Source organism: Lepidochelys olivacea, assembly GCF_965140295.1.
Source record: "Lepidochelys olivacea isolate rLepOli2 genome assembly, chromosome: 9".
Classification (NCBI taxonomy): domain Eukaryota; kingdom Metazoa; phylum Chordata; order Testudines; family Cheloniidae; genus Lepidochelys; species Lepidochelys olivacea.
This window is the reverse complement of record NC_140419.1, coordinates 98,855,778-98,882,635: the sequence shown is the minus strand read 5'-3', so window position 1 is coordinate 98,882,635 and position 26,858 is coordinate 98,855,778. Positions and strand designations below refer to the sequence as shown.

Here is a 26,858-nt window from a genome sequence, read left to right as displayed (position 1 = left end):
TGGACTGTGTGGCGACTTTGGCTGGAATGAGTGGCAGATGTGTTCTCTGTGCTGCCTTGTAAGTTCAGACTTTCTGACTGTACATCCATCACTTGTTTTTCTACCTCAGCTTTGTGACATACTCCCTCCCACCAGAGTCTCTTCAGTCAGGTGGCAGCTTGTCGTCGTCTGCTCTTCTGAGGATGAAAATGGTGACCGGTGCAGCTGTTAGGCTAAATGGCACCCACTTAGCCATTTTCAGTTCTTTGGTATTACACCATTGAGGCCCCTTTACTGCAAGGAGTGGTACGGCATCGGTGCACGTGACCAACAGAGATTTAAATAAGCCTTGTAGCTAAGATGTTGTCACTACTTTGTGCAAACACATCTGAGCCAAGCTGTTTTCTTCTTATGTTAAAATAACCCTAGGAAATCACAAACCTGAAAGAACAAGCCATCTCTGAGCCAGTCAACTCATTATCCTCATTTTAACAGGCAATCAAACATTGGTTTCAGGGATTAACGTTAATTGGGATGAAAGTTGCTATGCAAAATAACCTTAAATTGCCTCTGTAATAAACATATGCCTTTTTTCCAAAATGATTTAATGACATGTGCCTATTCTACAACAATGCCTTTCCCACTGAAGTAGAACAGCCCTGTTGTAGCAGGATTTCCACTAGAAAGCCTTTGTTGAGAGCAGGGAAGGGTTCTGACCATCAAAAATAAATTGATGCAGGTGAAAGTTGTGGCATGTATGGGCTCAGGGCAAGCAAATTTATTTTGCAAAAATTCAAGTTACATGGAAGGCCCTTTTTAAATGCTTGGCTAACTTAAAGAGGCTTTGAGAGGAAGGATGGGCCAGGGCACTAGTCTAAGCGTTGGGAGACCTGCTTGCAATTCTGTGCTCTGCCACAGCCTTGAATTTGTGACCCTGAGCAAGTCACTTAGCGCCTGTGCCACATTTCCCCATCTGCAACATGGGGCTAAGAGCACTGCAAAATGCTCCGATATTATGGTGATGGGGGACATACACGTACCTTAGATTTGACTTGGAACTAAAATTGAATTAGTCCTTGCTACCTTCCCCTTGTTCAGTCATTTCTGGTAGCCCGAAGACAGTAGAGAGGAAGAAGTATAGAAATGCTTCCCCTATTGTACACAATCTATTTTCTGAAAACTCCATTGCAGTATCAATGGAGCCAGTAAGCACCATAATTCCCATGTATTTTTCACAGCTATTTTCTCCTCTTTTTGATGATTTATGTGCTGATGCGTCTACTGCGTGCAAGATGCTTTCCAAGCCCTTATGAAGGACAGGACAGGCCCTGCTCCAAGGCTGAAGACTTCTTTTTGAAGAAACTTGAGGGTCTGAGCCAGATTCTCCACTGTCTTATGGGTGCATTGTGATGAACCACCCTTGTATTCTGCGCCTAAAGCTACTGCTTAACAAGTGCTGGGAGGAGCTTCCCAGGGAAAGGAGGCACTCCTAGTGGCATAGAGCCAGTCTAAGGACTTCTCCAGCTGCAGCTGGCATAGTAGGGGAAAGAGGTTGGGTTGCAATGCCCTTCTACGCTCCTCTGTGCGAGCCTCAGCTGAAGTTTTGGCCATTGGAAGGTAGAGCAGCCACGCAGGGACCCGTGGCAGTGGGAACAGCCACACTCACAGCCAGGCAGCATTGCGGGGGGGCAGGAAGATCAGCTTTCTGGTGACACACATCATACAATAGAATATCAGGGTTGGAAGGGACCTTAGGAGATCATTTAGTCCAACCCCCTGCTCAAAGCGGGACCAATCCCCAATTTTTGACCCAGATCCCTAAATGGCCCCCTCAAGGATTGAACTCGGGGTTGAACTCACAACCCTGGGTTTAGCAGGCCAATGCTCAAACCACTGAGCTATCCCTCCCCCCCTCAATTCCTCTTTGCACACAGGTGCCCAAACCTGAGCTCTCTGGAGTTTAGCCAGACCCCAGGAGCTGGTCATTGTGACGTCTATAGGAGTAAAGTGTTTTGTAGCAGAGTGGGCTCTCTCGCTCAAGGGCAGCCCAGCCGCTCACAGGGGAGTGTATCACTTGTTCCATTCCTGTATTGAGATTTCAGTTAACATACAAAGGTTCAGTCTGCTGATGCTGGCAGCCATCTCTCACTACTCTGTGTGCACCTGTGGTGTGAATTTAAGGCTGGGAGAGGGTGCACCCCATTAGGAAGCCCCCCCCCCATATTTGCTCCTGCCATAATACAACATACAAGCTTTAGAGGAAGAAGTGATACCTTCATCCCTACTCACATAGCATGATAACAATATAGTACTTAGATCTCGTATGTTTGCAGCGGTGTTGCAGCCAGGCTGGTCCCAGGATGAGAGAGACAAGGTGGGTGAGGTAATATCTTTTAATGGACCCATTTCTGGTAATGGAAGAGACAAGTTTTCAAGCTCCACAGAGATTTTCTTCAGGTTCCCCCCACCTTGTAGGGATTTTCCATAGCAGTGTGTGTCAGCGGATCAGAAAGTACTTTAATAAGGAGAGCAGTATCATCATCATCATTTTACAGATGGGGAAACTGAGGCACAGAGGTGAAGTGACTTACCCAAGGTCACTCAACAGGCCAGTAGCAATTCCAGGAATAGAATCCTGGTCTCCTAAGTCCCAGTCCAGTGCTCATGCTTCTTAGACACAGTGTCTACAGAAAAAAAAAGGAGTACTTGTGGCACCTGAGAGACTAACCAATTTATTTGAGCATAAGCTTTTGTGAGCGACAGCTCACTTCATCGGATGCATACTGTGGAAAAACAGTATGCATCCGATGAAGTGAGCTGTAGCTCACAAAAGCTTATGCTCAAATAAATTGGTTAGTCTCTCAGGTGCCACAAGTACTCCTTTTCTTTTTGCGAATACAGACTAACACAGCTGTTACTCTGAAAAGTGTCTACAGAGGTATTGACCCAGGGCATCCCCACCTGGAGTACCCTTCTGCAGCAGGCTACAGCATAATGGCATGCCTGCCTCCGTTTCCCTCCTGCAGTCTCCCCAGAAATACCCCCAGAGGGGTTAATTTATTGCTAAAGTCCCATGTACGTGAGTTATTATAAAATAGCTTTACTTGGTCCTGCCACAGTTCAGGGGGCTGTATTTGATAACTTCTCCAGGGCCCTTCTAGCCCTACATGTCTATGGTTGAGCTCAAATGCCATAGTGCAAGAAGGCCCTGACATAATCTAAACAGTACATGGAACATACAGACCCACACCATCCCTCTCCAGGCCCCTGCTCCCCTGCACACCCCTCTCCTGGTCTTGGACCATGACAGCCACCCCACGCCTTCCCACTAGGGTGCAACCCTGCTCCTCCCAGCAGGAACCCCAACATGCTAAGAACATCCAGGCCAGGGAAACACCTCTCCCTCCACCTGGCCCTTATGGTTTCTCTGGGTCCAGCTCTGGAGATGTCAGGTCTGGTAAGCTCCTCTGTTGGTATTCTGCCTTCAGCCCTCGGCTCTGCAGTTTAGGGAGATCAGCCAGCAAGCCCCGCCCCAACTGCTCTCCTCCCTAGACCGTCCCCTGGTCTTTGGCAGTTCCCAGCTGCCCCTCTTCTCTTTTCTCTCCTGGCTTTCTTCAAACACCTTCTCCCAGCCAGCTGTTCCCTGATCCTTTCTAGCCCCCTAGGGGCTGCCCCACTCTCTGCATTGGCCAAAGTGGGAGCAATTACTCTAGTATAAGAGCACTCGACCTACCCCATTTATCTGGGGCCAGCCATGGTATATATGGCTAACACTGGTAGTCCTGGGAAGCTAATGGTTGTGGGGGGAGGTGCTTTCATAGGTGCTGATTCCATGGGTGCTCTGGAGCTCAAGCACCTATGGAAAATAATAGGGGGGTGCTCAGCACCCACCAGCCACGGTGGTTATGGCCCTGGGGCTGGCCACAGATCAGCTGTTCGGCAGCTCCCAGGGCTGGCCCTGGATCAGTGAGTGGGAGCCGCTTGGGGAGGAGGAGCTGGGGGCAGAGAGCAGGGAGCAGCGGGCTGGGGGGAGCCTCGGGGGAGTGGAGCGGGAAGAGGCAGAGCAAGGGTGGGACTTTGGGGGAAGAGGCCAAGCGGGAGTGGGGCCTTAGGGAGGAGCAGGGGTGGCACACCTACCAAGAAAAACAACAGTCAGTGCCTGTGGGTGCTTTTATCATCCTCCCTTTACATCTACCAAGAGCAGCTCCTTCCTGGCACACCACACTTGGGCAGCTACTAAACTGCCAGACACAGTATTGCCAACCCCAAGTGTTGAAAAATCTTCTGTCAGGTCCCCAAAATCATAAGAATGACTTAAAAATAACTCTCTGTGTGTGTCATTTTATTTGCCTTCTTGTTTCTGAGTCTCAGGGGTGTGCTTGGCTCAGGTGTGTCTCCACGGGGGCTTAGTTTTGTTTTTCTTTTAAAGAAAATAGAGGTTATCCCATAATCCTGATTCCATCAGTTGGGACTTAATGAAAACACCAAACATTGGGAGATTCATGGTAAAATCCCTTATTGGACTGATATGAATGTGGCCCATGTCTGGGGTGAGAACCTTGATTCTCCTCGGACAAAACTCCATCACTTTCTGGGGGTCGACTTAATTCTGATTCCCGGGAGGAGTGAATCCCAACTGCTAGCCGCTCCAGGATTGCAGGCCACAACCCTCCTCCCTAGTAGGCCAAAATCTTACATACTTGCAAAATTCACCTACCATGTCAAGTTGCACTCACCATCTGGAAGCTGCTCGAACATGAGCCAGCTGGAAATGGTCCCCAAGGGACCATCTGCCAGTTGAGGCTAGCCAGAGCATAGTGCTGCTCACGCCCTGTCCTGCATGTTCCCTGCACCTATGCTGCCTCTTCCAAACTAGGGGACTCTCCAGCTGCGGAGATAGTCAAATCTTCTAGTGGCATGAAGGGGCCTACCAGGTGAACAGAAAAGAAAAAACACATGGCAGCAGCCTCCACCGGGTCTCTCATTACCCACCCCAGCAGGAAAATCATCTTCTGGATGGAAAAGAAAATGCAATAAAGTTGTGAATATCCAAACGTGGATCCCCTAAGTATTGTTGGGGAGGCTGCTGTGACTTCAGTGAAGTTTTGCCTGACTAAGGACTGAGTGAGAAGAGCACCCAGCCTGAGTGTAGTGTATAGAAATTGGGTAGTATCCCTTTAAATTGTTATGAGCCTTCCAATGGCGCTCACTGTGTTCAGGAAACCCGGCCAAAGCAGTAGTGCGTATGGGGAGCTAGATCTTGTGCATCACCCATAGTTATTTGGGCCCCACTTTGTACGGTTACATTTGTTTGTGTAAAGAGCAAAAGACTCACCACTGAGAAAATGGGCTGTGTTCTCATGCACCCACGCAGGGACTGAGGTACAGATTCCTCTGCCTTAACCAGCAGGCGACTCTGGCAGACCTTCTTCCTGACCACTGCTGCAGGTTAACCTGCTATATCCCCTCTAGGCATCTTTGTGGGCTAGTGGATCCCTGCATTCTACTCACCCGTCATCATAACCTTGGCTAGCTGCTCCATACCCTTTCCCTTCCATGCACCTGCAGAACTCACCTCTGGAGCATACCAGATGAGGCAGTGGTTCTGTGCACACAGCTTGTGCATGCCCTCTCTATCCTGGCTCCTCTCTGAACAGCAGAATCAGGAGTTCCATTGTGCTATGGGCCTGCTGGGGCCTCCAGGATTTCACCCTGAGTAAGGAATGAGCTGGAGTTTAACCCCTATCGGGCCAAATTCATTCCCCAATGTAAGTCTGCTGACTCACACCAGGAATGACTTTTGGCCTGTGCACAATAAAGAAATAAAGCAAGGCATAAATAAAAACATATTTTGCATATTGCCCAGATGCAGAGAAAAGCAGCAACATAAGGAACCCTGAAGAGGGGGAGGAGGAGACTCTATACCATATATCACATTGAGGTTTCTTTTTATCACGCTAAATACCATGTTCCAAATCAGTTTCAAATGGTAAGGTTGGAACAGGGGGCTAGACTCCCAGCTGGTACAAACTGGCCTCATTCCAGTGAAATCTAATAAGCGGCTCAGACTTTTCCATTGCAAACACAAACTAGAGCAATATTTATAGAGAAAGAACCAGCATAAGAAAGAAATATGGCACTGTAAAAGTCCTGTGCTTTTGCAGTAATCATTTGTTTTTAACTTAATTGTGGGACCTGATCGGTCTCTGGGGAGCTGCAGTCATTTCTTCCGTCTGTGATGCCTCTGTATTTCTGTGGACATGATCAAACGTGGCTCATGCATAGGATGTGACCCCACTGAATTCTATGTTTATTATGAATGCAGGCCTCTTGAGGCAGAGTAGAAGGTAGTACAGCCAAAAAAATCAGGGTTTGTTAAAGTGGTTAAACTCTTGAGCTGCACCCTAGGGTGATGGCATAAGATGGGGCTGCCAGAACTTGTGACCCAGACAGAAGGTCCCACAGGTGTTCACACCCAATCCCCTGCAAAGAAAGCAACAGAGATACAGGCAAAATCAAGAAAGTTGGGTGGGACAAGGGGGGAGAAAGAGAGAAACTGCTGAAAAGAGAAGCAGTGGGAGACAGAGGGAAAGATAGCAAATGAGATCTCCCACAATACTAATGTTAATTCATATTTAATTAATTAGTATTTCTATTACACTTTTATGATTCAAAGTGTCCTCCCAACATTAGCCCTCAATCAATATTTCTCTGCACCGACTCTAGTGTGATTTTCACCTGCACAAAGAGAGGATAAAGCTCTTACTCTGATGTGATAATGTTTTGTACTCACCTTACAGGGGTACAAATGATTATGCAACATACAGGGCAGCACACAAGCAGGTCCACTAACTCTTCTCCAAAAAAAGAACAGGAGTACTTGTGGCATCTTAGAGACTAACCAATTGATTTGAACATAAGCTTTCGTGAGCTACAGCTCACTTATGCTCAAATAAATTGGTTAGTCTGTAAGGTACCACAAGTCCTCCTGTTCTTTTTGTGTACACAGACTAACACAGCTGCTACTCAGTACCTCTTCTCTGTCACCTTTGTCAATAAAAAAAAACCAGAAATCGGCCAAAATAACATAGGCACCTACTATTTCTCAGCCCATTTGTGAATGGGCTAAAGAACAAAATGTGGGTATGGTTGGAGGAAAAATGTGCAAGAACAATTCCCCTTTCTGCTGCATGAAGCAGCCAGTGTTACAGTCACTCCCAGCCCTGCCCAACTTGTTAAAACACACATGAAAAAGGAACTACTAGGATGCTTATCTTATGGAAATCAGCAACCTCAGAGCCTTGTTTGGTGTAAACCCCCTTCCCGCCCTGCTGTCCGGTGTCATCTCACTCTCTGTCTCTCTCTCTGTCTAACCCACTCTGCAGGCGCCTTTAAAGAGAGACAGTGAGTAAATTGTTCACAACACCTACATGACTTTGATGTTTCACTCCCACTGATTTTCAATGCCTAAGTCCCTTAGACACTGTTGAAAATTTTACCCAATGTCTTCAGTCCCTCTGTAAATCATCATGCAGACCTAGGGTGCCATGTACAAATGTTAAACAATCTTAGAAATATAGGGAGCTATTCAATCTGGCTTTTATCTGCAGAAAGTCACAGTCCGAATTAAACCAGCTTTTGACACTGAAAATTAAAAATATATCTCTAGATCTCCAGTGGCTTCCTTGGCCAGAGGTGTGATAGTCATTCACTGAACAGTCCAAAAAGAATGTATGACACCCTTTTTGAAATAGAGAGAGGCTTTTAATTGGGATGGGGGGGGGAGTCTAGCAGTGGCTGTGCTCAGAGATAAAACAGGTGATTAACAAATGGCTATGGAATAGCATGAGATTACTAAACCACGCCAGCTTCTAAAACGCTTAGAAATCCTTTAAAACAGGGGTGGGCAAACTTTTTGGCCTGAAGTCCACATCGGGGTGCAAAACTGTACGGAGGGCCGGGTAGGGAAGGCTGTGCCTCTCCAAACAGCCTGACCCTGGCCCCCTATCCTCCCCCTCCCACTTCCTGCCCCCTGACTGCCCCCCTCAGAACCTCTGACCCATCCACCCCCCCCCCCGCTCCCTGTCTCCTGACTGCCCTGACCCCTATCCACACCCCCGCCCCCAGACAGCCCCCCCCCGGGACTCCCATGTTATCCAACCCACCCCGTTCCCCATCCTGATTGCCCCGACCCCTATTCACACCCCTGCCCCCTAACCACCCCCCAGGACCCCAACCCCTACCCAACCCCCCTGCTCCCCATCCCCTGACTGCCCCAGGACCCCCTGCCCCTTATCTAACCCCCCCGCTTCCCCCCCTTACCATGCCACTCTGAGCGGCAGGAGCTCGCAGCTACGCCGCCAGTGCTGCCCGGTAGGAGCAGTGGGCCAGAGCGCTGGCGGTGTGGTGTGCTGAGGCTGCAGGGGAGGAGGGACAGGAGGGGAGGGGCCGGGGGCTAGCCTTCCCGGCCGGGAGCTCAGGGGGCAGGCAGGATGGTCCCATGGGCCGGATGCAGGCCATAGTTTCCCGCCTCTGCTTTAAAACCAAAGATTGTATTTTATCAATCTACAGATGGCTATTATCACGTACCACTGTACATGCTCTACAGATGAGTAAGGAATTATGTGCCTGAGGCAGTGACTAAGCAAAACAAGAGAAAGATACAGAATAGTAACAAAAAATCTACACCATGTCTTAGATTGAAACAACCAGCAAAAACGTTCAGACTGTATGGCGTGCCTGCCGGGAGGCTGCTGCTGGACTTGCGAGAAGAGAATTTACTCCAGTACAGGTGTTACAGATCACAGAAGAAAGGGAAGACCTATTCCTGAAATCCTACTGTAGACAGAATTCCCATCACCTTCAATGGAGGATTGGTCCCAGACTTAATATGATTCTGGAGGGGTATATCTTTATTCCTGCCTGATAAACTGAACGGTCACTTAAAAGTAAATCAGACATAGAAGGAATTTAATAGATTCATAGAGTTTAAGGCCAGAAGGGACCATTCTGATCATCCTTTATAGACAGTTAATAAAGGAAGATACTGGGGAAACTCAAATTTGCAAATGGTCCTCATTGGAAGAGAAAATGTCTGTAATTGCTTTCTCTATTGACACCAAAAATTATAGAGCCAGAGTCTTCTTACCTTCATGCCTCCAGCTTCCATCCAGGACACATCACACGATCCATTGTGTACAGCCAAGCCCTAAGATACAACTGAATTTGCTCCAATCCCTCAGACAGAGACAAACACCTACAAGATCTTTATCAAGCATTCTTAAAACTACAATACCCACCTGGGGAAGTGAGGAAACAGATTGACAGAGTGAGACAGGTACCCAGAAATCACCTACTACAGGACAGGCCCAACAAGAAAAATAACAGAACACCACTGGCCATCACGTATAGCTCCCAGCTAAAACCTCACCAGCACATTATCAACAATCTACAACCTATCCTGGAAAACGATCCCTCAGTCTCACAGACCTTGGGAGGCAGGCCAGTCCTCACTTACAGACAGCCCCCGAGCCTGAAGCAAATACTCACCTGCAGCTACACACCACACTACAGAAACACTAACCCAGGAACCAATCCCTGTAGCAAACCTCATTGCCTACTCTGTCCCCATATCTACTCTAGCGACACCATCAGAGGACCCAACCACATCAGCCACACCATCAGGGGCTCCTTCACCTGCATGTCTACTAATGTGATATGTGCCAGCAATGCCCCTCTGCCATGTATGTTGGCCAAACCGGACAGTCCCTACGTAAAAGAATAAATGGACACAAATCAGACATCAGGAATGGTAACATACAAAAGCCAGTAGGAGAACACTTCAATCTTCCTGGACATTCTATAACAGATTTGAAAGTAGCTGTACTTGAACAAAAAAACTTCAGAAACACACTTCAAAGAAAGAAAAGGAGGACTTTTGGCACCTTAGAGACTAACTAATTTATTTGAGCATAAGCTTTCGTGAGCGACAGCTCACTTCATCGGATGCGAACCATCCGATGAAGTGAGCTGTAGCTCACGAAAGCTTATGCTCAAATAAATTTGTTAGTCTCTAAGGTGCCACAAGTCCTCCTTTTCTTTTTGCGAATACAGACTAACACGGCTGCTACTCTGAAAGACTTCGAAGAGAAACTGCAGAACTAAAATTCAGTTTCAAATTTAACACCATTAATTTAGGCTTGCATAGGGACTGGGAGTGGCTGGCTCATTACAAAAGCAGCTTTGCCTCTCCTGGAATTGACACCTCCTCATCAGTTATTGGGAGTGGACTATATCCACCCTGATCAAATTGGCTCTGTCAACACTGGTTCTCCACTTGTGAGGTAACTCCGTTCTCTTCATGTGTCAGTATATAATGCCTGCATCTGTAATTTTCACTCCCTGCGTCTGAAGAAGTGTTTTTTTTTTTATGCACGAAAGCTTATGCCCAAATAAATCTGTTAGTCTTTAAGGTGCCACTGGATTCCTTAGAGTCGTCAATGACAACTCTCTGATTCTCTGCCTAGCTCCTCTGGCTGCCCTAAAATGTGCCAACTGGGCACAGCCTAGCTGCAAACAGCCAGAATACAGAGCTCTCCAGCCACCGCTCCTAACCCTTCCCCCCGCCCCTGCCAGCATGTGCCCTACACCAGGGGCTGGGGGAAGATGGTGTAGGAACTGGCTATCCCACTTTCATGCCCCATGGGAAGACAGGACCCCTTCACATCACCAGTGAATCAGGCACAGAACTGCTCAGAGCCCAATCCCACAAACACTTACTTGCATGAGTTGCTTTATTCGGATGAGTACCCCCAACTTACTCACACATGGATGTTTTTGCAGTTGCAGGCCCCAAGTTCTTGGATTAAAATAGCTTGACCAGGAGGAAATACGATTGCTATCTATAATCATGTAGTCAGAACAGTGTGTCTGCCATAGATACCCCCTTCCTCACTGCCTCTCAGAAAAATACAAGCATGTTTAAAAAAATAGAGACTCTATTGCACTCAGCTATATACGAAAAATAATGAAAAGAGTACCAGTAAGGAGGCTCACTCTTGACTTCTCTACATCGGTTTGTTAGTTTCTGATTATGGTCCTAACTTGCTTCAATTTGGGGTATTGTGATAGCGATGGGGAGCATGTTGACTGGATTTCCTGTCATCCTGTAGTCTTCACCTAGTTAATTAAAAAAAGAGAGAAAAGAGCAGTGACAAGGGCAGCCCTGAACCAGGTCTCACGTGAAAGTCATTTTTGAGATTCAGCTTTGATCTTACTATCTTTAGCCTGTGGTTAGCTGCTGGCTCTTCAGCCTGGGTAGGCAGAGAGTGAGAACAGCCATGGTGTTTGCCTCATGGTTAAGTTCCCTTTGTTACATGGTGATGCAGCTCAAGAATGTGTCGCCCTAATAGGGTGACCAGACAGCAAATGTGAACAATCGGGACAGGAGGTGGGGGGTAATATAAGAAATATAAGCCTATATAAGAAAAAGATCCAAAAATCAGGACTGTCCCTATAAAATTGGGACATCTGGTCACCCTACGCCCTAAGTCACTGTGTGGAAAGACTAAAACACAGAAGAGAGCAGTGAATGAATCCAAGAACACATCTTGGATAATTTTGTAGAAGCTGTGATCAGCCATGGGCCTCAATCCTATTTTTGTCCATGCCCCCCCAAAACAGCTGAAAAATCATCTCTCTATCTACCACAGTCCTGTGTGAGTGCAAAGGATTGTGGGATTTGGGTCCCCGAGTGATTTTTGTGGCCATTGTGTTGGCTGCAGCAGATCTGAAAAGATGTGAGGGGGTAGCGGTGTTACTTGAGTCAGGGAATCTGGGTTCAGAGTCACTTATTTTCTAGGCCTTGCTGCTACTAATTAAATTAATTCAAATCTGGCACATTCTAGGGTCACAGAAGCATGGCTGGGACCCAACAAGATGGTTAGACCCTGCAAGAAGGTCGTCAAAGGTTGGATGTCCTAGGAAGCTAGGAGAGGTCAGACCATGGAACCTACCAGAAGGGTGGAAGGAGGTACGGCTGGTTGGGAAGGGGCAGCTGCCATGTTGAGACTACCTACTAGTTTTAGATGCATGCCGTAGATCAAAACTCTGGTGTGCTCTCCCTCATCCCATTGCCTGGCTCTCCCAACAGTAGAGCAAAATATTGGGATCCACATCTAGTTCAAAGGGACAGAATTTTGCCTTTGGTCAGCAGCAGGAGCTTGTAAGAAAGGCTACTGGGGAGTGGGTGCTTATGTCACTGTATTTTTTTCTTGTTCGCTTAACTTATCTCTTGAAGTCATTTCAGAGGCAGCGAGTGTAAGGAAGCAAACACCAGGCTCTGCGCTGCTGTGGTTTCACCAGCAGAATCACATACTGAAACAGCCCACTGGGTTTCTGCATTTCCTCTCCAGCAAAAATGACATTTCATCTTGTCTTCAGCAGTAGAACGAGCCATTCCTGCTGCACGAGCAGGGTCTGATACACAGAGTAGGAAGCTGCTATCGTTTACCCGAGCCTGTGTACGTGAAATACTCACTTCAACATTACAATTTGCCACTTTACAACAAAATGCAGGGAAGAAAGGAAATGTCACAGTGATTCAATAGATCAGACTAGTTTGAAAATAATATACCTGAAATATTGTTCTGTTGTTAGGGGAATCTGGATAGTAAAAATGCTAGTTTTGAAATGAACACCAGAAATTGATACTATATAGCTAATACATATATTAATCTCCTAGGGAAGAGAGTTGGTCTTATGGCTCCAGGATTAAACTGGCACTCAGGAAATATTAATTCAGTTCCTGGTTCTGATGCAAACTCCCGCTGTGACATTTAGCAAATAATTTAACCTTGATGTGGTTCAGTTCCCTTTCTATAAACTGGGAATAATAATTCCTTTCTTTCACCATTAGTTGATTTAGACTGTGAGCTCTTCTAGACAGGGACTGTCTCTTACTATATATATCTACAGCACCTGGCACAGCAGGGCCCTGATCTGGATGCTGTAATACCAATAAGAAATAATGCTGATAAATAGCACAAAAATGTAGCGAAATAATTGTAAATGCAGCTTTGTCCCTTAACAAGGAGATCTTGCCCAGGTTTCCTGAACTGTTAACTACAAATGTCTGAATATGAGAGCTGAGTGAAATATTTAAAGCAAAGTTTCATTTTGTGTGGGGTTTCCCCCCCCCCCATAAAAATTTCTCTCTTTTTCATTTTGCAAAACATACATGAAATCGGAGCAATGTAATGAACATTCTAAATTTTGTAATTAAATCGCTCAGGAAGTTGTTTGTTTGTTTGTTTGTTTGTTTAAAAAAATTATGCTCTGCCCCTGACCGCAAAAATGTTTGAATGGTTTATATGAAATTTACTTTTAAATCTGGGGCAGTTTTTACTTTTGGGGATTCCATGCTGGGTGGGGTGTTTGGTTGTGATTGGCTCCCTTCCGGGCTAAACTTCTTGTATGGGGTCAGCAGGGCAGGCAGAAGCCATTTTGGATTCCCCCTCAGAGGCAGCGGCCCCATTTTGTGTGATGTCTCTCTGCCCATCAGGAAAGCCCTCAGGGGCAGCAGGAGGGAATGGCTCTGTGCTGCCCCCTGTGGCACGGAGGGGAAGAGGGACTCGTTTCATGTCTACCCTCTCCTGAGGACAAGGCAGCATCTGCGGGGATCAGGGACCACCACGTCTGGTGGTACCTGAACGCCATGGACAAGGAAGAGCCCAGCTACCGAACATACCAGAGGCACCACCCCTTCGCTGTGAGAACCTGCTACCAGGTAGGGGGTGGTGGGGCAGGTTGAGGGGGTGGGGGTGGCATGTGGGGCCAATTGCTACGTGACCGAGTGGTGTCCTGCGTAAGTTTGGAGCTGCAGCCATGCTGTGGTCCTTTGGGCCCTGCTGAGGCCAGTTTAACACAGTCACCCTGTGCAGGGCAGCCGGCTGCAACGATTTAACTCCCATCGCAGTGGGTGTGTCCACCAGGGTGTAGGGCTCAGTGACACATCAGGCAGGCAGTGGTTATCCACTGCCAGTCTGCAACAGCGGCCCCTCAGCTGCAGACCTTCTTCTGGGCTGCCTCCCACCCCACGGCTTAGAGAGGGGAGCCGTAAGGGCTTGCAGACCCAGCAAAAAGAAAAGAAAACTCGAGCCAGGTTGCTGAGGGTCACGCTTTATGCACTGTCTTACCAAAGCTGCTGCTATCAGATGATGGTAGTTTCCCTCCCCCCACTCAGTCCCCTCACACTTTTTTCTGGCCACTTTATGCACTGTCCAAATCCCAGTTTAAAGTCATGGGGGATTTCGAAGTGGCAGGGCTTAGGGGGAGCCAGCTACTGGCTGAGAAGCAGAGGCCTGCCATGGATTTTAGCGGCAGGGTTTCACCCTCTGTCTGCACAGCAGCAGGATGGGCCTGTCTCCCACTGAGCAACTGGAGCTCCCAGTCTTCCCTGGCCCGTTCACAATCCTCCAGCGTAGCAGCCCGGAAGTCACCGTGACCTCATAGAGGCCACTGCCTGCTCCTGTTTGGGCTGTGTCTGCACTTGCAGCAGCATGTGGAGTACAGGCGCTATACGGGTAGCTACGCGCCGCAGAGGAAGGCGGGTACTGTTCACACTTGTCGCTGCGGCGTGTAGCTACGTGCTGCAGTAACAGGCTTCAGCAACACGGAGGCAGCAGGGAGCTGCAGGTGGCTTTTCTTTCCCTGTTACAAGCATCTTTCACTGTGTGGGGAAGGACTGTACACCGCTAAAAACAGCAGTGTAGACGTGGAAGGCACCAGTTGGTCCTGTAGAGAGCCATGTAGGGTACACACGTTGGGCACTCTAGTCTACGTGTGTAAGCCATGGCTCACTATCTACACCGCTGTTTATACCCGTGCTAGCTGGACATGCGGTGTCGGTACTCTACATGCTGCAGTAAGTATAGACATACCCTTGCTGGAAAGATTTGCTAGCTGCTGCCCCTCCTTTCCCGCCTTTACAGCTGCAGATGCCTCAGGCTGGCCCTCTGCCCTGGCCGGATCATGCTGTGAGGGATTTAAGGGCCTGTACAAATCCTTGCTACTTCTAGAGGTGGCACCTGAATGTATATTCCCCTGGCTGTTTCCCTCCCTGTGTCTATGTGTACGGTGCAGGTGATGGTGTTATAATCGCTTGTGTGTGTGGCTGACTGTGTGTTGCTCTATTGCTGCCTGTCTTCTCAACCCACACATTGTGGGAGATCATTTCCACAGCATTCCTGTTGTGCATAAGATTTCCAGTGTCCGATGTTGCAGGGTGCTATAGAAGTGGATTTTGCGAGTTCCAAAAGATGTGTGAGCTCTTGAAATTTCACTGGGGGGGACGGGGAGAGAGTGAAATTTGAAGGACTCAGAAATGTGCAAGAACCAGATTCATGAAGAATGTTGTCAAAAACATCCAGTGGCTTCCCTCAGCCCTGCAGTGCTCAGTTGTAATAATTGAACTTCACTGCCACTTGTACAAATGACTCACACACACGGGTTGCTAGTTAAGTGAGCAATGATATGGGCCCAATCCTGCACCCAAGTGAGTGACAAAAGTTCCTCTGACTTCAGTAGAGTGGGATCTGGCCTTATAAAGTCAGCATGCCAAAACTCAAGTCAGTTTTGCGTCCTTTAGTAGTTTTTCACCTTACAAAGGATAGTTTGTTCCAAGCAAGAGGAATAACGTAGAGGAGGAGGATAAATAACAGCAGCAAATTATGGCACCCCCTACAGTGGCTCAGCCGTACTGGCCAGTGTGGTGGAAGGGTGGAGCTAAGATTAAGACCACTTACCCCTCCTGCTTGAGGTGTGGGGCTTGGGAAGTATGTAGGTGCATAGCAAGGTCCAGGCAGCCCATGCAGAAGTGAAGGAGTAGGAGATGCACTATTCCCTCTTACTTCCCACGTGGGCACATAGTCCAAGTCACAAGCATTTAATGACCTATAACTTGCAACTCTGTACAAGAATGATCTGATTCTATTGCTATGAGACAGAACTGAAAGCATACATTTGTGCACACCCTCGTGTTGTTTTGCTCTGTCACACACTCACACGCATGCGGAGCTGTTGAATCCCAAGCCTGGTTTTGGTTTGGCTACAGTAGGCTATTACAGGCATTCATAGCTTACAGGAAACTGAGTACTCCTTCTAGCAGAAGCCTTTATTTTCTATTCCAAAAGGTTCTTGGCTGTTTAAGAATATGCCGGCAAGGTGGAAGCACTTTGAAAGTTACAGACAAATAGCACTATGTATGTGCTAAGTGACAAAGATTATTACTGACACAAAATAACCCCCTTTTATTTTGTATGGAATAACTTTGCCGTCTGATTATGCAATTTATGACATACAGTGCCTGCCAGCTAGCCTACCAAAGTGGCTGGCTTTTTTTGCAAGAGTGCTATGACCACTTCCTAATAAAAACATTTTAATAAAAAATAGTTAATGAAACATTGATTCTGGGAAAAGGATCTGCATTTCTTTACAGGAAAGAAAGAGATTTTAGCTTCATGGGGGAAATACCTAACTCTAAAGAGGCAAAAGGAAAAGCCCTAATTAGTTTCATGATGTTAGTAAATGATACTATGAATTGAGAAATCCATTATGAGTTTCATTGAAACCAGACAGGGTTTCTACCTTTCCCTTTTCTCTGATCCACGAAGAGACACTTTGCACAGGACTGGGAGATAGGGATGGAGTGGGGGAGAGAAAGAAGCATTTCTACATCTGGTTTTGGCAAGTTTTGGAGAAAGAAAATCATTGCAGAATCCCCACTCCCACCCCAAAAGTTATTTGTTTCTTTCTCTCAACTCAATATACAGCAATATCGTCATAATATATAATATTTTTTCCCTGTGATCTTACCACAAAAAGCAGCAGGAAAATGTAGGTCCAAAGAACATAAAACAAAGGAAAGTATAGCTGTATATAGTATAGTATAGCAATCAGTCTGATTGCTGATTTAGGAATAAGTACTTACTTACTTCTACGTTGCTTCTTGGAGGAATGAAACTGAGGTGTACCTCCCTAAGAGATAATGGGGTTATTTTAAAGGATGTAAAAAGTGTATATTGTTTCAGTTTATAAGCCTTTAACTGGAAAACTTCTACCATCAGTGCCCTGTTTCTTTTACACTTTCAGTTATTTCAGCCATTGTGGTTTCTTGCACTATCTGAGGTCCTCATTTAAAAAAACGGAAAAGTGAAAGCGGTTCATTACTATTGTGCTATTGATGATGCTGAAAAAAGATAATTTAGGAGAAAACTAAATTATTTAAAAAATATATGTATTTACAGCTGCAAAATAATGCCAGAGAACCCAGGGGTCCAGCCCTGAAAATCAGGCTCTAAAAGTCTGCTATGGGAAGCAATCTTCTTAAGCAAATAACGTTTTTGTCCAGGTTTTATAAAACTAGTTTTATATTTCTAACCTGAAACTGAAATCTATTGAAACATCACTGTTGTTTTGGTTGCTGTCTTGGCTCTTATAATTGGTAAAGACCCCCTTCAACATAGTTCAGATGTCATGTTTCATCTTCTAGACAAACAACAATTAGCCAAATACATGAGAGCTAGGATCCCTTTCAGGACAGATGCAACTCCAGTCTTGGTTGCTAAAAGAAATGTAGCCGCATGTGCCAATGAGCCACAAGAGCAGACATAATCAACCAAAAGTTGAGCCAAAATAAATACAGTTCATGAAGACTTAGAATGCAAATGGCATTATTTTAATGGCAATTGCATTATGGTGCAGAGAAACCAATCACAGTTTCAAAGGGAAGAACTTTGAACTTTCTAGTTTTAACAGAGAGGCTGGTTGACATGAACTAACCCCTGTACGGTTGCCCTGTACAGTACCATTTAGCTCACATGATACTGACAGACCAGCTGTCCAGTCATGGCAAAGGAACCTTTTCCTAATTTGCCTTTCTATGCCTCCCTGCTATAAATCAGTATAGTTTAAAAAGGGCCTGATTCTCCAAACTCTCTGCACGTGCAATCCTCATTGTTGACTTCACTGGGAGTCATTCTGTGCAGGGCATACTTGCATGATGTGAACCCCAAACCATCTGTAAAAATTCCATAGCATGAACTAAGATAGGAATCCATATGAATCAAAACCAGAGCAGTTTTGCATAAGCCTTGCTGAGTTTAGTCCAGTTCTAATTAAATAACAGCCCCCCTGGTGTGAACAACATGAACTGGCCCATTTTGCATGACTGTAAATGACAAGATGCTGGGCGGGGCAGAGCAGTGGTGTGGTGGGGGGCTGTATATCAGCAACTCCAACCAAAGGGAGTTACTCAGAAGCAGCCACTGCCTAGTCAGTGCCAAGGTCTTTATTTTCAGTTGTTGTTGTTGCTTGTGTTACAATAGCATCTAGAAGCCCTGACTGAGTTTGGAGTCCCATTGTGCCAGGTGCTGTATAAACACAGAGAGAGACCGTCCCTGCCTCAAAAAGTATGGGTGTTTTTTTTATGGCCTTAACCTGTATTCTTACATTTTAGTATTTTTTCATCTTTAAACAAAGGAAGGTTAAGGACCCACACTCAGAAGCCGTCGTTGATTTTCCCTTAGCTGCTAAATATCTTTTCTGTCTCACTGCATTTGAAGATCTATTGCTGAAATGTTAACACATCCTGAATTTCTACTGTGACAGCTCTGAGCTAATCTTTCATGGTAGTGGCAACAACTAGAGTGAGCTGCAGTTCTCTGGCAGATAACTGGGTAACAGAGTGACAGCCAGCCCTTATCTTGCCTCTTTACCACTATCATTGATTTCTCACTCTCGCTTGTCAGTCACAGATCCTGAAATACATTCTTCTAGTGGATATGCCTATTCCCTGGGAATGGGGCTGGAGAAGGGAACTTAACCTCAAAACTATTTCTGGATCAGACCATTTAAAAACATTACCAACTTTAAATATCCAGTTTGGCAGATTTATTTCCATTAACCCCTTGTGGGTTCCCTTCCTCCAGGCAATCCATCATCTCAGCCTGTCTTTCTGATTGAATGTCCAGGCAGCATCTCAAATTCAACATGGCCAAAACTGCACTTTGGAGCTTTTCCCCCCAACGGCCTGCCCTCTGCCCCATTTCTCTGTCACTGTGGTCAACACAACCATCTTCCCAGTCACTCGGCCTAGAACCGAAGTGACATCTCTAGGTCCAGACACCCAGGCAGTGTTTTTTGTTTTCTAGTGCGACATCTCTGAGGCCTGGCCTTTCCTCTCTGGCCACATAGCTAAAACTCTCCTCCAGGCCCTCACTGTTTTACATCTTGACTACTGCCATCTCCTCCTTTCTGGCATTGACTATTGCAGCCTGGTCCCCTCACGTCTTTTCCAAATGTTGCTGCAAAGCTCATATTCCTGGCTCGCAGTTCCGACCACACCGGCCCCCTCTCCGAGTCCCTGCAACGGCTCCCCTTTTACCTCTGCATCACACACAAGCTTCTTGGCTGTACCTTTAAGGCCCTTCACGCAAGTTAGCCCTGCCCTACCTAGGTGTTCCAGGAACCCCGCACAACATCAACCCCAACTTTGCTCCAGCAGCCTCTACGCCCTCCCCTGTCAGCTTCACCCATGAACACCTCCATGCTGTGTCCTTTGCCTTCCCTTGTGCATGGGAAAAATTCCCTGGTAAAACTAGAAAAGCAGTGTTGCCAGTTCTTTCGCTTTTATCACAGGCCTGCCGATATTTGGCTATTTTATTTTTTTTAAATAAAGCCCCTGAATAGATGAGAATCTCAGCTTTCCTTTTAAGAAAGGGTTCTGGCTTTCATGGTTGAGGAGAAAAGCTTGAACACATCACCCACGTGTACCCTAAAGGGGCACAAAGCAGGAGGCAAATCAAATGAGCCAAACATTTATTATTTTTAAAACTGAGTTTGGGGGTCCTGGCTCCATTCTGAAGCACTTGGGGTAGGCAGCACTGAGCTTCCAGATCCCTCCTTAAGGCCCACCTTTGTCACGACACCTACAAAACGCTGCCTGCTGCCCAAAGCTAGGCAGGTGGTGAGCTATGGCTACTCCCTTCCCTTCCTCGTTTCTAACTCCCCTATGCCTGCCTTCCATCGCTTTACTCCTAACCTCCATTAAAACCCAAAACACCAGTAACACACTACGTAATTCTCCAAGCTGTTCCAGTTCCGCCTCCCTCTGCGTTTGCTTGTGTGTTCTATCCCCGTCCCCCACCTGGGCTCTGTTTTGAGTCATTTAGACTGTAAGACCTTGGGGACAGGGACTGTCTTTTATCTGGGTTTGTACAGCACCCAGAAGTCTTGCTTGGGGCCTTTGAATGCTACCATGAAATGAATGAAAAAACAATGAGGAGTCTTTGTGGCGCCTTAGAGACTAACCAATTTATTTGGGCATAAGCTTTCGTGGGCTAAAACCCACTTCATCAGATGCAAGTGGGTTGCAGCCCACGAAAGCTTATGCCCAAATAAATTTGTTAGTCTTTAAGGTGCCACAAGGACTCCTTGTTGTTTTTGCTGATACAGAGTAACACGGTTGCCCTTCTGAAACATGAAATGAATGTTACTAATAATGAAAATCAGGCCGTATAGATCACTTTCTGTCTCTGTTTTGGTAGGGAGGGTTGGGAGGAGTTAGAAGTCAGTGTTTTACGTGCCTTCATTCTAATGGGGCTTGTCTTGGGAAATGTAATAAAAAGCCCACGTCTGCAGAGACGTCAGCTGAGTTTGTAACTTCTCAAAAGCCTTCTATTTTTCTTGTTCCAGCACTTGCAGTTGACAAACTGGAGTTACTTACCTCCTTTTTGGCAGTCTCTGCCTCTCCACCCCTGGGAGTGCAGTGGGCAGGTAGCCATGAGTGCACAGGAAGAGCAGGCTTTGTTGTGCAGTTGAACCATTGAATTTAGTTATTTTCGGAGCATGCCGCACTTGTTTGAAAGATAAACCGTATGCTCTGAAAAACAGCTTGAAAATGGAATGCATGTGGGTAGAAGGATGAATCCTTAAGCACAAGCATGTGCAGCCACCATTAATAGCAACTGCTCAGGCCAGTGCTGCTACTCAGAAACGTTGCAAATTGGAAATCTCTGTCTTAACTTCGTAGGGCCAGACCCTACACCCAGCGGTCAGTGTCAGGACTCCTGTTCATTTCAATGGGCATGTGATTAGGCTAACAGTGAGAAGCAGTAATCTTGTTGGGCCCAGTGCTGCAAACCCACATAGTCCTTACTCCCTAGAGGCTTGGTCCGAAACCAGTGGGAGTTTTTACACAGACTCTAGGGGCCTTAGCTCAGGCCCTTGAGTAGCCTATTGATGGTGTACATTGGTTTCTCTGGAACTCCTCACCGGAGTAAGGGTTGCTTATTTGTGGGGGAGTTTGTGGGATCAGGTCCTTTCTTGGCTTTTTTTTTTTTTTTTTTTAAGAAAATCTGAAACCATTTCTGGTGTGGTTCTCATTGCACATTTGAGAGGTTGTGATGGGGGCTTTATTTTCTTGGGGCGGGAGAATGTAAACCCTTTTCTTGACAAGTGGGAATACTGTCAGAATGAGGGGAAATGTGTATTTACAGCTACTCATGGTGACTTGGGACCCCTGGGGCCAGCTGGCATAAATTGACCTAGGTCCGCTGGCTTCCACAGCCCCACGCTGTAGGGTGACCAGATGTCCCGATTTTGTAGGGACAGTCCTGCTTGTTGGGCCTTTTTTTATATAGGCTCCTATTACCCCTCATCCCCTGTTCCGATTTTTCACACTTGCTGTCTGGTCACCCTACCACGCTGACATATCCCAGCTGGGGGGGCCCTGCTCCAGTGCCTTATGGAAGTAAATATTTCTGTCTCTTGAGCGGCTGGATTGTGCCCTGCCCTTCTGCAGCAGCACAGGAGGGTGCAGACTGCCCTCCACTTCATATAGCCTGCATAAGTAGCAGCCATACTTACAGTCACTGGTGTTTAGGGGAGTGCTGGGTCTGGGCCCATGATGCTCCACGTGTCTGGGCAGGGAGGGGAGGGAGGAAGCAGTCGTGCCTGGCCATGCCGGATGGGGAGCACACTGCAAAATGGGTCTAATAAATTATTTCCCCCACTACCACCTGCCTCCTGGTCCCTCTGCACTTCGTCATTACTATAGGGCTGGGCTCAGAGCACAAGCTAGCAGCAGATGAGTTTAGAACAACAGCATTTTGTGTCAGCCAGACCCCTAGTTAGGCTTGTTGCCAGTTTGGGGGAAGAATGAGTGTGTGTGTGGAGGAAACACACAGGTATTATTTTTACCGCCTTGCTAACGGTGGGTGTGTTGTCAGCCAATCAGTCCTGTCAAACAGTCTTCATATGTCTGCTCTGGGACCGCTTAGACATCTGAATGGCAGCACCCGGAGGAGCTGGAGAGTCAGACCCTGACAGCACAATGGAAAATGAACAGAAGCATTTTTCAACAGCACGTTAGCCTGGGAGAATTAGCCGTGAGATCAATCTCCATTTCCAACTCACCCCTCCCTGAATGCTCGGCTGAGGCAAGGGAACTCCGGCAATAAAAGCGCTTTACCTTGGTCATTCGAGGAGGCATCTTGGCAGCTGTCCGTTGCTGAACGGAGAGTGGAACTCCCCAGAGGTCAGTCACTAGTTAACAGTGAAGTAGCTCTTTTTTTTTTTTTTTTTTAGACTCACAGCTAAAACTGGTCAATATTTAAAAACAAAAAGCAGCAGGACTTTATCAGCAAGTGACTTCATCAGCATGGACAAAATGAAAAGGTGCAGAATAGGGAGCACAATCTGTGCTCCTTCAAATTAGATCTTGTATTCAAATTCTTGGGCCCAAATTCTGTTAGCTCCTATTGACTTCACTGGGGGTTGAACAAAATTTGGGCCTTTGTTACTTTTACATACAAAGGGCCTGATTCTCCACTCGAGTGCCTTTATAGCGTCCCTTATACCTGTGCAAAGCACTTCCATGCTAACACAGCAGCATATTACCTCCCTTTGCATATGACAACACAAGGTGACAACACAAGGTGGAGGCGGTGCACATTTGGGCTTGAAATGTTACTAGTCAATAAGTAACCAGTGTCCTGTTTGTGTCCCTAGGCTATTTAATTTTATGCAAATATTCTCCAGCCAATATTTTGAGGTTTGTTTAATTTTCATACTTACACTTCTTCCTGGGACGTCGCCAGTTTTAATTTTTTTAGCTCACTTTTTAGCCCTTCAAGATGATTGGAAATAGAAACCCTTCCCTGTTGATTTAGGGCCTAATCCTGCAGTTGTTAGGTGAAACACCCACTGAAGCCGGGATATGCCCCTCTGTCTTTTTCCTGTTTCGCAGATATTCATATTTTCTTCTGCATTCTCTAATAGCTTTGAAATTAACTTCTTGTTTTTTGACTACGCCATTTGTGAATGCAATTGCATCACAGATGAGTTCAGCAGAAATATGTAGCCTTCTGAGATCCATGATGGCTGGCTGCAGTATGGTAATAAACCATGAGAGCACAAGAGGGAGCACGAGAGCACAAAACATCCAACAGAAGTAGCTACTTATAAATATGGGACCCAATCCTACAGTCCATATGCTGGCTAATGCCCCATTTACTTCAAAGGGACTTTTGCCTGCATAAGACCTGCAGTTCAGACCCACAGTGAGTCAGCTGTTTTTTGTGATTTGTTAATGTCTGAGTGAAAAAGGTGTGTGTGTCTGTGTGTGTAAAATGGAATATAAGATGATGTAGTATATAACTCCAGGTTTCAGAGTAGCAGCCGTATTAATCTGTATTCGCAAAAAGAAAAGGAGTACTTGTGGCACCTTAGAGACTAACAAATTTATTTGAGCATAAGCTTTTGTGAGCTACAGCTCACTTCATCGGATGCTGTAGCTCACGAAAGCTTATCCTCAAATAAATTTGTTAGTCTCTAAGGTGCCACAAGTACTCCTTTTCTTTTTAGTATATAACTGTTTTGCTAGCATACATTTATCATGGCTACTTATTCACAAGCCATGAGAAAGTGATGCAGGTCATCCAAAATGAGTGCAAATAAAGCCTTTTCTACCCTACTCCTCCTACATCATATACACTAATAATAATGAAAGCTTTTATATAGCACTTTTCATCCACGGATCTCAAAGTGCTTTGCAAAGGAGTCAGTAACATTTTCTGTACCGTGTGTGTGTGTTAGGAAAATGATCTGTATGTTTTAGTGAATTTGTTGTATTTCTCTGACTGTAAAGCATTTCAGGGGAGTTACATCAGCGTCAAACTGGAGTGATGTTGGCTGGCTCTTTGGATCGGTTGTCATCTTCTTGAGAACAGGGCCTGTCTCTCCTCGTTCTGTGCAGCGCTAAAGGCCCTATTGGGCTGAACAAATAATCCCCTCCTAACACAATTCCAGTCTATGCCTTTGAACTTGAAGTGAAAGAGGTAACAAGTCAGGCTTATTGCGCTGCTGGTCAGAAGTGATGTGCTTACAGTGTAGCCCACCTACACCATGCAGAGAGGGCTTCAGTATCCACTCATGGGAAAACAGCTTTCATTGGCGGCTCAGTCTGCAGATGTGTCATAATGAAGTGTTAATATATAATACTATGTTTGAATGGAAGCAGACAAGCCATCATAGCTTGCCACAAGCCATGCTGTGTCATAGACAAGAGAAATCAGCAGCTTCCTTCTCTGATGCAGTGCTTGTTCTCCAAGAACCAAAGATTCCATACGTTGTGGTTTCCACTGGGTTATTCACACTGAGGAAATCTGTTCTTGCATGTAGACTGCAGTGGTGCTGTGTTTCTATTAACTAAGGTATGTAGTACTCCTTTTGTAATGTGATTCCTGTGTAGGGCCTGATCTTGCAGTCGTTACTCACTTGAGGCTACCTGCATGAGTAAGGCTATTTGGGTCCCTAGTTTGTACAGATCTTAAACCGACTGAGCAATTAAAACCGACTTTCCTAAATGTTGAACAAATAAAATACGCAAATAGTCCCAACTAATGATTTGCAGAATTGTCTCAAAAAAAAAAAAAAGTACTCTGAGAGCGGTTTAGCTACTCCCTTGCTCAAGCTGAGTAGTGCTTATAAAAGCAGACCTGCACACAGTGAGCTTGTCCTTCAACCTCTGGGGAGGAGTTTAAAATCCTCGTGCAAGTCAAAAGTAAAACGTGCTTGATGGCTTCCTCCTAGTCCCAGTTATCTTTCTTTCAGGAGCGCCGCACAGGTTGACTCTCTTTTCCATGGAAAGATATCTAGAGTCTATTGCGGTGAAACTGGTGTTCATCCCAGAACAGGAATTAAATTGTATTGAAAAGTTAGCATGACTCCTTCTAGCACTGTTACACTGATGATTAACTAGTCAACTGAGATTGCTATTCTAGGCACATAGGAAGGGAGACTCCCTGCCCTGAACAAAATACAAACTCAACAAAGACAGCCATAGTTAGGAAATATTGTCCCCATTTTACAGATGAGAAATTGAAGTGCAGAGAGATTAAGTGGCTTGCTCACAGTAACATCGTCATTGAAACCAGATCTCTTGAGTCCTGTGCCTTAACTACAAGACCAGCTCTTCATATTCTCATGTGACTCAGATGCAGTTTAGAGTTATGGAGACTTCCCCTCAGCTACTAGTGTACCAGCAGGCCGTTCTAGCTTCCCTAATCAATGTGTTCTATGCAGTGTGCTCATCAGACCCTTTCCTCATATTTCCTATATGATTATTTCACCCCAAAACATTCTGTATTTACAGAGTTTAGATAAAATTATGGATGAGTCTAAGTCACAAAGTTTGGATCCAGTCCAAACGTCCCTAAAGTTCAGGGGTGTTCAGAACTGGAATTAGGGACAGGGAATGCAATCAAGATCTAAGCTTCCCCAAAGTGTGAGGGTATGCAGATCTAGGGCACTGGTTTGGGCCCTCCTCTAGATAATACACACTGCAAATACTTACCAGTTTCTCCAGTGCAGGTTGAAGACTAGTTCATCCTTCTTAGGACACTGAGATTGGTATGCTAGTCTTTCAGTGCTGGTACACACTGACACTTGCCCTCTTTGCACTGCATGAAAAAAGAAGACAAAGTGTAACTGATCGTAAGCAAAAACTAAACAACGTGTGTGACTCCAGTCTTACCAGTACACACATGGTAATCTAAAATTTCTCATGAAGGAAAAGGACTGAACTAACAGAGCAGTTTGGAGAGAATGGCATGTGAGGAATATGCATGAGTCATGCTTGGATTTGACAGTAAAGATAAAATTGCTGACACATGCAAACTGTGTTCTTATTTCCTGTGAACCTCCTTATTTAAAGAAAGGCCTGCTCTGGGTGCACTAGAGCAGTGACTGTCTCCAAAACATTGGGGAATCCATACAGCAAAGAAGTCTTGGCTCACTTAATGTGCAATGAACAGAGACGGAATATTGTGTGAATTTCAATAGAAAAACCTCTAGCATCCAATCTTGATTGGAGCTGGTTGTATAATTTGTTGTGATTAATGCTCTTTGCACATTTTGGCATTTTTTTCATTGCATAATAATTCATTATTAAATTTTCCACTATTTGTCCAACTGTGATCTTTACGTGAGCATGAAATGCCAGTAATATTACGACACAAGCCAGCACTCAAGAAAGCTAAGGCATTACTCACTTTCCCTAGGCCAGGAGCAGCATAGAGCTAACAACCGTTTCTCTCTCTCTCAGTCCCATGAACATCAATGACATGGGTTTGCGTTAGGTTTGGCATGGGACTGTGCAGGTTCAGGGTTGGGGAGATGCCATTGCTAGAGCTGAGCAGAACCCGAACAAAAATGTTCTGAAAATACATGTTCCAATTTTTAAACAGGCAGTCTTTAACAATGTTCTGTACACATCCTTACTGTGTTCACTTAAGGTGAAATTCACCCCTTCAAAAGGCCAA

At 45.9% G+C, this 26,858-nt stretch overlaps 1 protein-coding gene across 5 annotated transcripts in view; it reads left to right on the top strand.

Moving 5' to 3' along the window:
* LOC311526839 (uncharacterized protein) overlaps nucleotides 1–26,858 on the top strand; it is a 119,071-nt gene that overhangs the window by 15,941 nt on the left and 76,272 nt on the right. For 2 of the 5 annotated variants that reach the window (XR_014713170.1, XR_014713171.1), the window contains one exon: nucleotides 110–2,712. Coding sequence is in view for 2 of the 5 variants with exons in the window: in XM_084640306.1 (XP_084496432.1) it covers nucleotides 11,983–12,010; nucleotides 12,424–12,500; nucleotides 13,541–13,765 (330 nt within the window). In the remaining 3 variants the exon portion in view is untranslated. Of the gene's footprint in view, nucleotides 1–109; nucleotides 2,713–8,677; nucleotides 8,771–11,885; nucleotides 12,501–13,540; nucleotides 13,766–26,858 lie in introns of those variants that run through there. The other 3 variants (XM_084640306.1, XM_084640305.1, XR_014713169.1) reach the window with 3 other exon arrangements.